Raw genomic sequence first — 13,579 nt, 5'->3', positions numbered from 1 at the left:
GTGCGTGACATGGATGACGGATGACACTACACATACAAGGATAAACACCAAACCGTGACTGCCTGGTCACTTTATAAAAGTATTTTCTACTGTTTTGTAACTAAATGAAAACCAGTCACATTAGCCTTGGCATCAGAAAAAAGCTAACTTTGCCTAGCCGCTACATCACGGAGCTAATTGTACTCACCGCAGAGGTTTACTGTAACAATTTCCCCCCAAAAAATCAAACCAAATATAAATCAAGCAGGGGTCAAGCAAAAAACGTTGACAACTTGGAATCGGTTTTAAACTCTTTCAGGTCATGTAGCTCCCTCCACCTCTGAAAAGCTACTCCAACAATTACTCTTGTTTTATTTCTGGTTCGGTCAATTTCTTTCTTTTTCGCTTTTTTGTCTTCCCCGGTTATCTTCTTTTTTGTTATCTTAGCCGTATATGCTGTTTTTGGCAGTTCTGACAGTGCGGCAGCATGAGCGCAGGAAGGGCGTGTGTGTGAGGAGTGATTGACAGATGTCACACACTCCATCAGATGCTGCTCTGGCTCTGATTGGTTGTTTTGTCTCTGTTGCGGTAATTTCTTGAAAATCGCAGTAGGGACAGCAGGTGGGACCAATGGAGCTGCTTTTTTTTTAACAGATTACAAGTCTTATATCTTACTGCCTGGGCAAAAGGACAGTTTTAGGAAATATCACAAGAAGTTCCTTTTATTCAAGTTACCAACAGCAACTTTAAGGCAGCTACACACAGCGCGATTTTAGCCATCGAGAGACATCTGATGATCTCGACTATAACTTCCTATTTAATGTGTGATAATGACATCTACTGTTTTGCAGTAGGATACGACTGTAAAGAGCAACTACGTTGCTGGTTTTTAAGGTTTGTGCTCCTTCGTAGGTTTTTTTTTAGATTTGAATTGAACTATGGATTTAGATTACTGGTAATTTATCTTGGAACAGTTGCTGCTTGTTAATCAGATGAATTTGGTCAACATGTGGCTGTCGGTGTTTGTGCTCTCTATGCATGGACCACATTTTGGATGAGATGATACACTTCAAGCCAACATTATCAAGCGTCCACAATACACAAAGCTGATGTGAAATGAAAAATTATTGTTCCATCTTGTTCTGCTACTGCAACAATGCGTTCCTTGAAATGATCCATCTGGTTTTGAAGGAAGAAGCATTCCTCTGCTAGTCAATGGGAGTGTAGAGAATGATCAGAAGCAGCTCAGACCCCTATTGTGGTAAATAAGGCTCTGCTAAGTCATGGTGCAGAATGCATATGAGACAACCAATTTTAAAGTGCCCACTTGTTAAAAAGATTGTCCATTGTTTTCTTCGGCATTATTACACTACCTGTGAAGTCTTGTCTGTTGTTTTGTTTGAGCATGCTTGCTAATGCTAACTGATCCAGCCCTAACAGTCATAGTAGGCACCATAAAAACAGAATTAGCACTGCTGTAAACCACCACCCTGGACATTTAGTTAGGTTTCATTATTAAAACCTTTGAAACATACAGCCCGTGACTGCTTTATTGATATATGGAACTTAATCTAAGGGCATATTCCATCAAACGCTCTCATTCCTTGTATTGTCACCCTTCCCTTCATTCTCATCTTCATTCATCATTCACATATAAGAGAACAAAACCAGCTTATTTTTTCTCTTCTATCCATATCTGTCACCACAAGCTGACACAGTGTCCAATGTGGTGAATAGATGCTGGCTTGTGATTACATTGCATGGTTGGGATGAAACCACCAGACTTGGGGCGTAAATTAGAAATGGAACCTGAGTACATTTGGCAATAACAAATAATAATTCCAAGAATAAATCAAAATGTAGAATTAAGTTAAAGCAAACCCCAACTCTGGCCCGCATGCAGAGACACCCCTGCAGGTGATCTCTTTCAGTGTGTGTGAGTGGATGTATGGCTTGAGTAAATCCACACTTAGATTCACCTGTCTGCAACCATCACAGCCTCACAGCAGCTTGCTGCTTTGAATCCCCTTCCGTCTCAAACACTGTCTTCTGTCCTTCCTCTCTGCTTGCCTACGCTGGTCCTCACAAGGTCGTAATATTTTTCAAGGTATGTATGGCTACATAATCTCAAAGCGAGCTGCCACCCTCTCCGTCAGAAGGGATATATTTGTTATTGCTGCTCAAACTGTCTGTTGCTCTCTGACTGCAGAGATGTGTTGTGTCGTGGATGTGCGTCACTGCAGGCTGGATAGCATCCTAGAATATGTATACAATGCAAAGCCATACAGTGTCTGACAGCATTGCAACCCAGTGACTGAACTGCAATGTCAAGCTGGTGTTACATGCTAACTGAATGGAAACCCGAGCTCATTAGCATCCATTAATCAACCCCCCTTGTTGTACTGCAAGTCCCTAAAGGCCAGAACAAAATGGAAAGGTTCCACTTGGAGCTTGAAGTTTTGATTCAGGTGGCAAATTGTCTGCATTAGAAAAGATTTATCCCAGTTAAGTTGATTGGTATATGATGTTTATTTATAAGATGTCATTGGGGATTTTAAACATGTTAAGGGAATTTGATTAAAGGGGAACTCCGGTATTCTTAAACCTAGACCTTATTTATGGCATGAAATATGTTTATCTACTCACCGAGAACAGTTTGGCGAAAGTCGGCGTATTTCTGAAGGTTTTTAAAAAACTCGCGATCGGCGTATATCCATACGCCGATCGCTATATCCCCTATAGCCGCAAGTAGCCACATAACAGCACCTATGAGCTAACAGAGCTTTAGTACACGTTCGTTCATTCATTCTTCTTAAAGTATTGGTGAAATAAATACAGATAATGCCTTATTTAGGGGCTGCATCGTCCCTACCCCATTAACTCTGTTATGAGGATATAAGCTGATCACGTGTTTTCTAAATAGCTTTCAAAGGACGCCGACTTTCGCCAAACTGTTCTCGGTGAGTATATAAATGTATTTTATGCCAGAAATAAGGTCTAGGTTTAAAAAAACCAGAGTTCTCCTTTAAATCTCATAACAAAAAGTCACAAAGACTCGATTAAGTGATTTGTTTGATTTCTGATTTGTACTGAACACAAAAATAACTCCATAGGGAAATACAGTGTCACCATTTTTCTTGATACAGTCACGAAACAACTGTTCCATCACACACGTCAAGGTCAGAGTGGTTTGTTGAGCCACACTTATGAATATCAATCCAAACAACCAAACTCAAATCCCATCCTGTTCACGGATGTTTTAATAGCTTTCAAATGCAATCAGCTGCCTCCTTGAACTCTCAGTCACTGTTTCTTTGCTCTTTAAAGTAACTGGTTAAGGTTCAGCATTAAAAATTGACATGGTTAAGATTAGGAAATCATCATAACTTGCTTAAAACTACAATTTTACCAATGTATCAAAATATTCTTTACCTGGATACTGAGTCCCAACCCCTCACAAATCACACATAAAATTTGCTCACATGCGCTAGCCTCTGGCTCTTGAGTGCAGTGTGAAAGTGTTTCATCAACATTCAGCCTGTGTCAAATGACAATGTCTTCACCAAAAAATGTTAACAGATGGTAACATTCCATATGGAGGCATTGAAAGTATCAGCGACAAAAAATGCACTAAACTAGCCTGAAGATCTCAGAGTCACGATTATCAGAAAGCAGCTAGCAGAATTATGTCAATTGTAAAAAGATATTTAAAAGTCAAAGTGTGGAGCACAAAAAATAAAATCTAAAATTTAAAATTTTATTTTAATGTTTTTTCCCCTATGATAATTTCACATTTTCTCTTAAAATTTGAGGTGGATCAGATTAGATAAGTTGTAGAGTTTTAGATATATTGTACAAGGTAGTATTGTGATTGGCTGAGATTGTGATTATGTTGAAGTTAGATGAAAAAAGGCAGTGATGCCTTCTTTTGTCTGAAGAAGGTTAAAAGGTTCAAAGTTGATTCATTAGAATTTTTAATAAATCAGTTTTTACTCTTACTTTTCATCTCTTTGTATGTTTCCATGGTTGTAAAATGTTTAGATGGTACTGTTTCCCTGGGCTGTTGCTTTCTGTTGTACAAGGATTCTGCAAAACATATTGACAAGGACTAGTCTTGAACCAACATTCTTTTGTACAAAGGTTCATAGATTAACACCTCGTACTTTCTCCTTTTTCCTCTTTTGATAATTTTTGGCCAGCTTAACACTAACAAAACAAGGACATTGTCAGACCTGAATCCGTTTATTCACTCTCAATTAAAATTTCTGATTTACTTATGTAAAGCCGTGTGATAACTAAGACCTCAAAATACTGCAAAAACCTAAAATGAATCCGCTTGAAAACATACTCAGAGTCAACCTGGCCATTTAACAGGACCACTGTCGTTGTACCAGAATACATGCACAGGAGGGTGAATTGCATTGTGGAGCGTGCATGTCCAACACTGCAACACTGTGGACTGGCTGAAGAGGCATCCAGAAATTCTGCAGCCACTATCTTTCTTAATGGGAGATCATTGTACAAGTTACATTTAACTGAAATTACTGCACAGATGTTGTCTTTAAGTTACTTGAGTTGTTGTTGCAGTTTTAAAATCAGGATTTTATTAGAGCAGAGCAACAGTCTGGAAATGCTTCAGGTGAGCCTGAGCAAACACGTAGTTCTAATTTGCTGATTTTTTCTAATCTAAATTTCTTACACACACAAAAAAAGAGAAATATGCAAATGAGTGTAGCTTTATTTGTAATTCACCTGTATTATTACACACTTAGGCTTAAAGGTTTTTTAAAAAGATCGACATTCAGTGCAGGTGTGGAGGCCCATTTAAGTTTCAAGTCTAGTTTAGTGTATACATACAGTGAGTCAATCCCCGACTACACTATCTGGCTGTGTTAGTCGGATTTTTGAGAAACTTGATTTTTAATTATTTTGGTTGAACTAATACGTCTTGCAATGCCAGCATATAACTAACATGAACTAAACAAAATGTGTTTCCTTAGCCTGATAAATGCAACAACGAAATGTAACAACAAAAAATAAATAAAAAGTAAGTACAAGCTAAATTGATAGTAAAAACAGCATTAAACTTGAATGCATTTCAACATGAGGAAAAGAACACTGATAGGGTTGCAAAGGGGGTAACATATAAGTAACTTAATGGAAATAATCTCATAATTTTTGTTCCACCCTTTAGTCTTTTAGTTTGTACTTTTGTACTGGTAAAAATATCTAAGTACCAGAATCATTACTGCTCCCAATCCAAATGCATTGATTACAGCTTATACACCATATATAAGTGGTATCTTAGGGCACTTTCACACCAGAGCTGTTTGTTCCGCTTTAAAAGGACTAGAATTTGTTTCCTGAAAACGTGGGTCTTGGTTTGCTTGCAAGTTAACCCTGGTCTAGCTTGCTTACAGGGGGAAATGCAAACAGACTATACAGGCAGATAACATGGTGGATAGCTCACTGCCTTGCCTGCTGCTCATACTGAGCAGCTTTTTGTGAAAAAGCAATTAGGTTTGAACACCAAAGTAAAAGCAAAAAACCCAAGAAATTTGGTGTTGCTCCATTGTTTGTTTTTGTTGTAAACAAGCTGACTGAAGGGGATGGATTTCCATTTTTGGTCCTGGCCAGTCGATGAGCTGGGTTTTCTTCTTCCTCATGCTTTTTTCCTTCTTGGTCAGAGCAGCTGTTGTAACTGTGTGACAATGCCCAGGCAGTTTAGTCCGTTTTAAAATGCAGTGTGAAAGTGAACCAAACCAAATGAGGACATAAAATTTTTCAATAGTCCCCCAGACTATCCTGATGTGAAAGGCCTTTATTTAGGTTATGTTGGTTAGTGTATGTACTTGACGAGAAAACATGTAAAGCACCCACATATGGAAGCTCTACAGTACTTCTTGAAACCATTAACATGAACAGAGCAACAACACACTTTGTTCCTTTTTACCCCGTCACAGACTTTTGCTGCTTGTTGATGATACACTCTGTAGACACAGCTGTGAGGAAGTGTGCTCGCTATCTTTAGGTGGTAATGGCTAATTGCTAAGCATGTGGCATCTACAAGATCAATCTGAGTGATTCTGGTAATAAGCAAGACTTTAATGTTCTTCTGTGGAATAATTATCTATATTATACCACTGTATATACAGTATGTGTATATATATATATATATACATAGCAACAGCCTACGCCTCTCCGTTAGGATGACTAGAAAATATTTTTCTGTTTTGACATGTTACTTTTACAGTAAGTAAGGACATGCAGTAAAGGTCAGGCCATTTAGGAATTAAACCAACTTATACGTGCATTTTAACAGTGGAGCAGTGAGTTCACTGTGGACAATGGACTATATTGGACTATATTTCACTTGACACTTTGTGATCAAACCTTAAGTTGTATTGGGAAGCTCCAGAAAAAAGAAGGCTGGACAATATTTCAAAGATTAGATGTACCTGGAAATATACAAAGACATTGCACACAAAACCCAACACATCACAAGGCTTGATTTTCACGACACTGCTTTATCCGTTGTCTTTTGTGACTTATTCTTTCTTTTAACAAGCAATTAAAGACTGGCTCTCAAATACTGTACTTTTTAAACAAACAGAAAAGAATGCCAACTGGTTCATGTCACGCAGGCTTTGGTCTCAAATAAATCATGTTATGAAGTTGATTTATTCTTTTCTAGGCGATGCAGACACTTTCTAGGTTAGCCAAGATGGGATGCAGATGGCATAAAAAATTTGAGAAGCCTGATCTGACTTTGTGTTTCATCACTTTTGCTCATTACTGACTTTATTGCTCATATTGATTTTATGTGCCACTTTGCCTCCCCAGCTGAAACTAATATTTCCCATCTGCCTTACATACAAAATTTTCTTCATTATGTGTCCAGTTTCATTCAGCTCCACGAGTCATTCTTTTTTTATTTGATACATTTAAGCATTCCTTTCAATCAAAGTTGGATTTTCATCACTGGATGACAGCCTTTCTTGTATTCATTATAGAATTAATCATATCTTCAAATTTTCCAAAAACTCTAGCTTACTTAAAATAGAGATTAGACTGGAGACAAAGTGGCACAGTCAGTAAACAAAAGAAGTGATTGCTGCACAAACTTAAGGCTTAATGTTTTCCAGGCAAAATTTGCAATCCTCTCTGAGCTACATCAGAGCCACATCACAAACAGACCCTACCCCACTGTACAACTGGCTGCTAGACTTCCTCACCAACAGACCACAACAGGTGCGTGTTGGGAAAAAAACACCTCAAACTTCATTTCCCTGCGTCCTGAGCCCACTGCTGTGTACCCTAATAACCCAAGACTGTCATGCCTGTTCCAGTACCAACCACATCCTAAAGTATACGGAAGACACGACAGTGGTGTGCCTCATCAGGTATAACAACAAGGATGCGTACAGGGGTGAGGTGAAATGCCTGGTGGAGTAGTACAGCTCCAACAACCTGATCCTCAATGTCAGCAAAACGAAGGAGATGATTGTTGACTTCAGGAGGAACAGACGCCACCACACACTACTCCACATCAACAACTGCACCATGGAGAAAGTCAGCAGCACAAAGTTCCTGGGGGTGCAGATCACAGAGGACCTCACCTGGTCACAGAACACAGCAGCTCTGGCGAAGAAAGGACACCAACGCCTTCACTTCCTGCGTCGGCTGAGAGGAGCACACCTCCCATTCTCACCAAGTTCTACAGAGAAACTATAGAGAGCGTGCTGACCAGCTGCATCTCCATTTGGGCTGCTGGCTGCAAAGTCTCAGACTGGAAGGCTCTTCAGAGAGTGGTGAGAATAGCTGAGAAAATTATTGGGACATCTCTGCCCCCGGTCCAGAACATAGCACAAAAACGCTGTGTGACCAGGGCACTGAGGATATCCACGGCTCCTTCTTGCCCATGTGGACTGTTCAAGCCTGCTGGCCTGAACAGTTGAGAGGTAATCAAGCACACTCTGTCACTTTAAGAAGCTACAAAACCAGTTCTCGACTAATAACTCTGCTTCTGTCTGGAGAGGGCTCAGACAGATAACGAACTATAGATCTACAGCCCCCAATTCCACAAACGACCCACAACTTGCCAACCAGCTGAATGAGTTCTACTGTTGTTTTGAAAGACAATAGAGTAGACCTGTCACCATAACCCATGTCAACCACGACACCTCTCACCAGCCACAGCCCAGGAACTCCACCCACCCCACCTCAGCAGGAGCTTTAGGCTCAACTCCACTCACTGGGACACCTCCTCTTGCTTTAAGAGACATCTTCAACAGCTCACTGGAGATTTGCCACGTGCCAGCCTGCTTCAAGGCCTCCACCATTATCCCCATCCCTAAAAAACCAAGGACCACAGGACTTAACAACTACAGACCTGTCCACCTGATCTCTGTGGACATGAAGTCCTCCGAACGCTTTGTCCTGTCACACCTCAAATTCATCCCAGATCCACTCCTGGACCCCCTGCAGTTCGCCTACAGAGCCAACACATCTGGAGACGACGCCATCAACATGGCCCCCCACTTCATCCTCCGACACCTTGACTCTGCAGGAACCTACGCCAGGATCCTGTTTGTGGACTTATGCTCTAACTTCAACAACATCACCCTGAGTCTTCTTCAGAACAAGCTCTCCCAGCTGAGTGTGCCTGACTCCACCAGCAGGTGGATCACAGACTTCCTGTCTGACAGGAAGCAGTCCATGAAACTGGGGGGAACATCTCTCTGACTTTAAGACCATTAGCACCGGTTCCCCTCAAGGCTGCGTTCTTTCTCCTCTGCTCTTCTCCCTGTACATGAACAGCTGCACCTCCAGTCACCAGTCCGTCAAGCTCCTGAAGTTTTCAGATGACATAACCCTCATCGGACTCATCTCTGGTGGGAACAAGTCCACCTACAGGTGGGAGACTGATCATCTGGAGACCTGGTGCAGGTCGCCCACCAATCGGAAGGTCGGTGGTTCGACTCTGGCTTCCCCAGGATGATGTCGAAGCGTCCTTGGGCAAGACACTGAACCCCATCATTGGGGGTATGAATGTGTGTGAATGCTTAGAAAAAAGCACGTAGTTATGTACAATCTTAAGAATGTGTGTGAGTGGGGTGAATGTGGCATGTAGTTAGACTAGAAAAGCGCTATACAAGTCCATTTACCACTGTCAAGATAGTGGAGTTGTGGATTTTAGGAAGAGCAACCCCACCTGCCCCCATCACCCCATGTGAATCCCCAGTGAACATTGTGGTCCTGGGCTCCATCATCACCTGAAGTGGGTGAATAACAGCTCCCTAATCAAAAAAGCCCAGCAGAGGATGTATTTCAGGCAGTTGAGGAAATTCAACCTGCCAAAGGCGATGATGCACACTGGTACACTTCTACTATGCCATCATCGAGTCCATCCTCACCTCCTCCATCACCATCTGGTGACTGCAGAGTATCATTCCCTCTGCTGAAAAGGTGAGCTCCCAGGTCTCCAGGATTTGTACTCTTCCAGGACCCTGAGGCATGCAGGCAAGATTGCAGCTGACCCATCACACAAACTGTTTGAACCACTCCCCTCTGGCAAGAGGCTGCGGTCTATCAGGAGCAAAACTTAAACAAGAACAGTTTCTTCCCTTCTGCAATTGGTCTCATAAACACAACTAGAAAGCCCCACTGACACTGACCCCCCACCCCCTGTTATGTGTACTATCTCCTCCACAGACTGTCTACACCATCCCTGTACATACTTATTCCATTGTTTCACTTCCACTTTTACTTACTGTACTTATTTATTGTTTTTTTTTTTATTTAACTTTTCAGAAAAAAAGCAACAGCATACCACAACAAATTCCTTGTATGTGTAAACCTACTTGGCAATAAAACTGTTTCTGATTTCTGATTCTGAAGACTGTGTTTTTTGGTAGATTTCAGTACAAATTTGTAGATACTCTGTGGGACATTGTAAGAATGAAACACAAAACAATAATATATCCATTCAGCAAACAATATTATGGTCTAATATTGTTTGCCCCCTAAGTTCAAACATAAGCAGCAAAGAGCCAGTATTTATTAAAAGGGAAAGGCCTCTTTAAAAGTCTTTGTCATTCTGTTTTACTTCTCTGTGGCCAGACTGCAGGGGTACAGGTGATGTGGCACAGTGCCAACACTGCAGTGTTTGTCTCACTGTGCTTTTTCTTCAAATTCCTTCCTACATTTATTCTCTTTCATTTCATCAGTCTGCAAAACACACGGTCAATACATATTTGTACTCTTTGTATAGTGTATAGTCTTTTTCTTTTTTTTAGGAACAACAAAAATGTTTTATCTCTGGTTGAACTGAACATTTAGGTGGCAAGCATTGGCAAAGATTGTTTTGTTGCTCAATGTCCATGTTAATTTAGATCTGGCATTTCACCAATGAAACAATTTGTGTCCACAGCTATATACCAAATGAGCAGGCCTAACACTTCATCTGCTAAAAAGCATTGCATTTAAGTGCTTTTTGGGCAGGGGATAATCCTCATAAATCCTGATCTTGAATTGCTGTGGAGGCTGCGGTTTTGACAGTGTTTGTTTATATGTCAGTTAGTTTTCAATTGCCACATGTACAAATAATACTAAATGCTCGTATAGTACAGCATAGTTAGATGACATATAACAGACTCCTATGACTGCTCCTGGAGTCAGTGGTAATTTCATGTTCACAGCATCAATTAAAGATTATTTCAATGTAGTTTTTTGTAGCATGCAGCCCATCAATATTGGTTTTATTTTAACAGAAAATCTCATGGCAGAGCCACTATTAACTAGCTTTTAAAGCTTTGTTCCAGCTGTTAATATACCTCAACGAACTCAACAGTTCCTCAAAATGGTCATTTTAGGTTTATACATTGGCAACCAGTCACTCTGACAAGCCAAGTTCCAGCTGCTTGTGGTTAGCTCCAGCTTATTCAGCAGGGTCAAGTGACCGTTATTTTCAGCTATCCCTCAGCTACCCTTTAGCTACCCCACAGCTAGCTTCTTCACAAAGCTTGCGCTACCTTCTCATTTAATCATTTCTTTGTGTATAAAAAATGGAGGTACAGCCTCACCTAGCAATAAGTTGGTATCCCTCCAGTGTTTGACGTGAAAGCATTTTTGCCTGTACTTGCCTTACTCAAGCTTTTGGCAGGGCAATGCCGATTCAAAACAGAAATCCCCAGCAATAAAGTTTATGGACACTTTCTTTATAATGTTGTCCCACAAGGATCTGTGCTTGGTCCCCTCCTCTTCTCAATATAAAAATCCTTTTTTTGGATTTAACAATCTACCTCTATGGTATGTCGACAGTACTGACAATCATCCTGCCTCAGCAATATTGAAATAAATGAGAAAACACTACCTTTTCATGGGTCTCAATGAGATCGAAATTCAAGTGGTTGTAGCCAGTCTTTGTTTGCTACAATCTGTAAATGAATGATGACTGATACTGCTGCCACCTCAAAGATTGAGATTTCAGGCACTTGTTTTCACAGACCTCTCCTAGATTGACTATAGTCTGAAATGCACATAATTAACATTCTGGTTTGTACAAAATGTGCACAGATAAATGACAAATAGATTGGTAAACACCAAAGTCTATGGTTTTAGCTCTTAAAAGGAGAGTTTCTTCAGTGTGTGTCAGCAAACCTGTGTTGTCTTATCTTCACAATACAAGTAACTAACACAAACCATATCATTCAGGCCTGTGAGAAATAAGCCAAGAGCAAACCTTGATACAGTGTTACTGGCTCTTCCATATCACCTAATGTAGTTTCCTTGGTTACCACTTCACATGCTCATCTTTAAGCAATGCGTGTTGGAATTTCTCTCTCTGCCTATTCTCCTCTGTTGCTGGCAGGCTTTTTCTGAAAAGGGTTTTCAATCTGTTTAAAGACAAGAACATGTCATGTCTTCACTGACCTGACAATGTCAGTGAATGTGCTGAAATGAGGGGTTCATACTTTTCTCTCAGTGGGACTAATTTCCATTCATACATCTTGGTAACATATAATGGACTTAGCTTAAACAGAAGACACTGAAAGAAAACAGAAATAACATTTTGGCTTAATATAAGCCATATATCATCTCTGCTTTATCACTTTCTTGGTAATGCTAAAAGTTTGCCATTGTTAATGCTTGAGTCACTTTGGGATACAACATGTGATTCACCCATTTCTTTTTATCCTGAGGCATTGCTGAGCGCGTTCTTTGGTTTGTCATAAACTAATTCAGTGTAAATGGAAGGGTATGAACAACGTTACGGCTGATTCTTCACATGACAAAAATGAAACATATTCTGCATCCCTATGTGAACAGTTTCTGCACATACAGTAACATACCATTTCTGTAAGAATAATTTTCACCTCTCTATTCTTAGAGAATCACTGAATTTGCATGATTCATTCTGCTGTTTGATAGATTTTTCTTTCAGTTCTTTACTTTGGTAAAAGTAAAATTAGATAGTGATGTATTTTAAAATGTGAGTTGGAGATTTACTGTGTTAGGATTTTCTAAAATCTAGATCAGTGAATTCCATTTTTTTTTACAAAAACTTAATGTCTTTGGTCAATGTGCAAGTCACAGTTGAGCATTGATTTTTTTTTCCGTCAGATATGATGTTTAACAGGTTCAAAATCCATGTTGGCTGAAAATGCTAACTGAATCATGAAGATTAAAAAAAGAAAAAAAAAAGCTCTGTTGTAATACATCATGTTTTATTTTCAGCATCGTTTAAATGTTGCTCTCCTCCACCCCATCTCCACTGTCTGTGTCTGCAGACCATGCAAGCGGCTCGATGCCCAACAGATGAGCTGTCGCTGACTAATTGTGCCGTTGTGAGCGAGAAGGATCTGCAGTCAGGACAGTGAGTAGTCATTTTCATTGTGTTTGCCAATACAGGCACACAACCAGACATTTCTCCAATCACCTATTCCAGTGTCCATCCATCTTCCAGCCTCCTCATTCAACTTTTGTCCTGAAGCTCACAATTTGGAATCAGATAAAAGGCTTGCTGTGCATGATTATCATTATTTCACATGATGATGACATAACAAAAATTCAAGCTTCTAGAAAATTATTGGAAAAATTACATAGAATTGCAATTTTAAGCCTAAAACATCCTAGAAAATAGTGGGTGTGTAGTGTTGTCCATGATGTTTTTAAGCTTGTGCGACATACCTCTCCCTACAAACAGCTTTAGGGGTTAAATACCATAACTAGTGTTTATTTCTCTCTCAATATACTCTAAAGTAGTCATCAGAGTGTTGGATGAATTTAACGCTGCTGATGGCCAACCTATTGGCCACCAGATATTAACCATTAAGAACTTGTGAGAATTGGTTTGATGAACTCTGCCAGTCAATGCACACTGAGTTCTCTCTAACCACACTGATACTTTGTTGCTTTGTTCTCACTTGATGAGATGAGAGATGAGTGCTTTAAAAATTACTGTGGTGTATTTTATGGAAAAATTTAGGGATGTACTAACAACATTTGTAATTTATAATATAAAAAAGTATCTTAATATCAATGACCCAGGCATTTCATCACCCAACACATTCATAACCCTGGCTTTTTGGAGTCTTTT

At 40.0% G+C, this 13,579-nt stretch overlaps 1 protein-coding gene across 3 annotated transcripts in view; it reads left to right on the top strand.

Moving 5' to 3' along the window:
• nsfa (N-ethylmaleimide-sensitive factor a) overlaps positions 1 to 13,579 on the top strand; it is a 45,828-nt gene that overhangs the window by 15,437 nt on the left and 16,812 nt on the right. For 2 of the 3 annotated variants that reach the window (XM_072368262.1, XM_072368263.1), the window contains exons 2-3: positions 2,069 to 2,086; positions 12,771 to 12,856. In XM_072368262.1, coding sequence (XP_072224363.1) covers positions 2,069 to 2,086; positions 12,771 to 12,856 — 104 coding nt within the window. The remainder of the gene's footprint in view (positions 1 to 2,068; positions 2,087 to 12,770; positions 12,857 to 13,579) is intronic. The other variant, XM_072368264.1, reaches the window with a different exon arrangement.

Source organism: Leuresthes tenuis, unplaced genomic scaffold, assembly GCF_036924035.1.
Source record: "Leuresthes tenuis unplaced genomic scaffold, fLeuTen1.0.hap1 SCAF_17, whole genome shotgun sequence".
NCBI classification, from domain to species: domain Eukaryota; kingdom Metazoa; phylum Chordata; class Actinopteri; order Atheriniformes; family Atherinopsidae; genus Leuresthes; species Leuresthes tenuis.
Note: the sequence above shows the minus strand (reverse complement) of the source record. Positions and strands in the feature narration are given on the sequence as shown.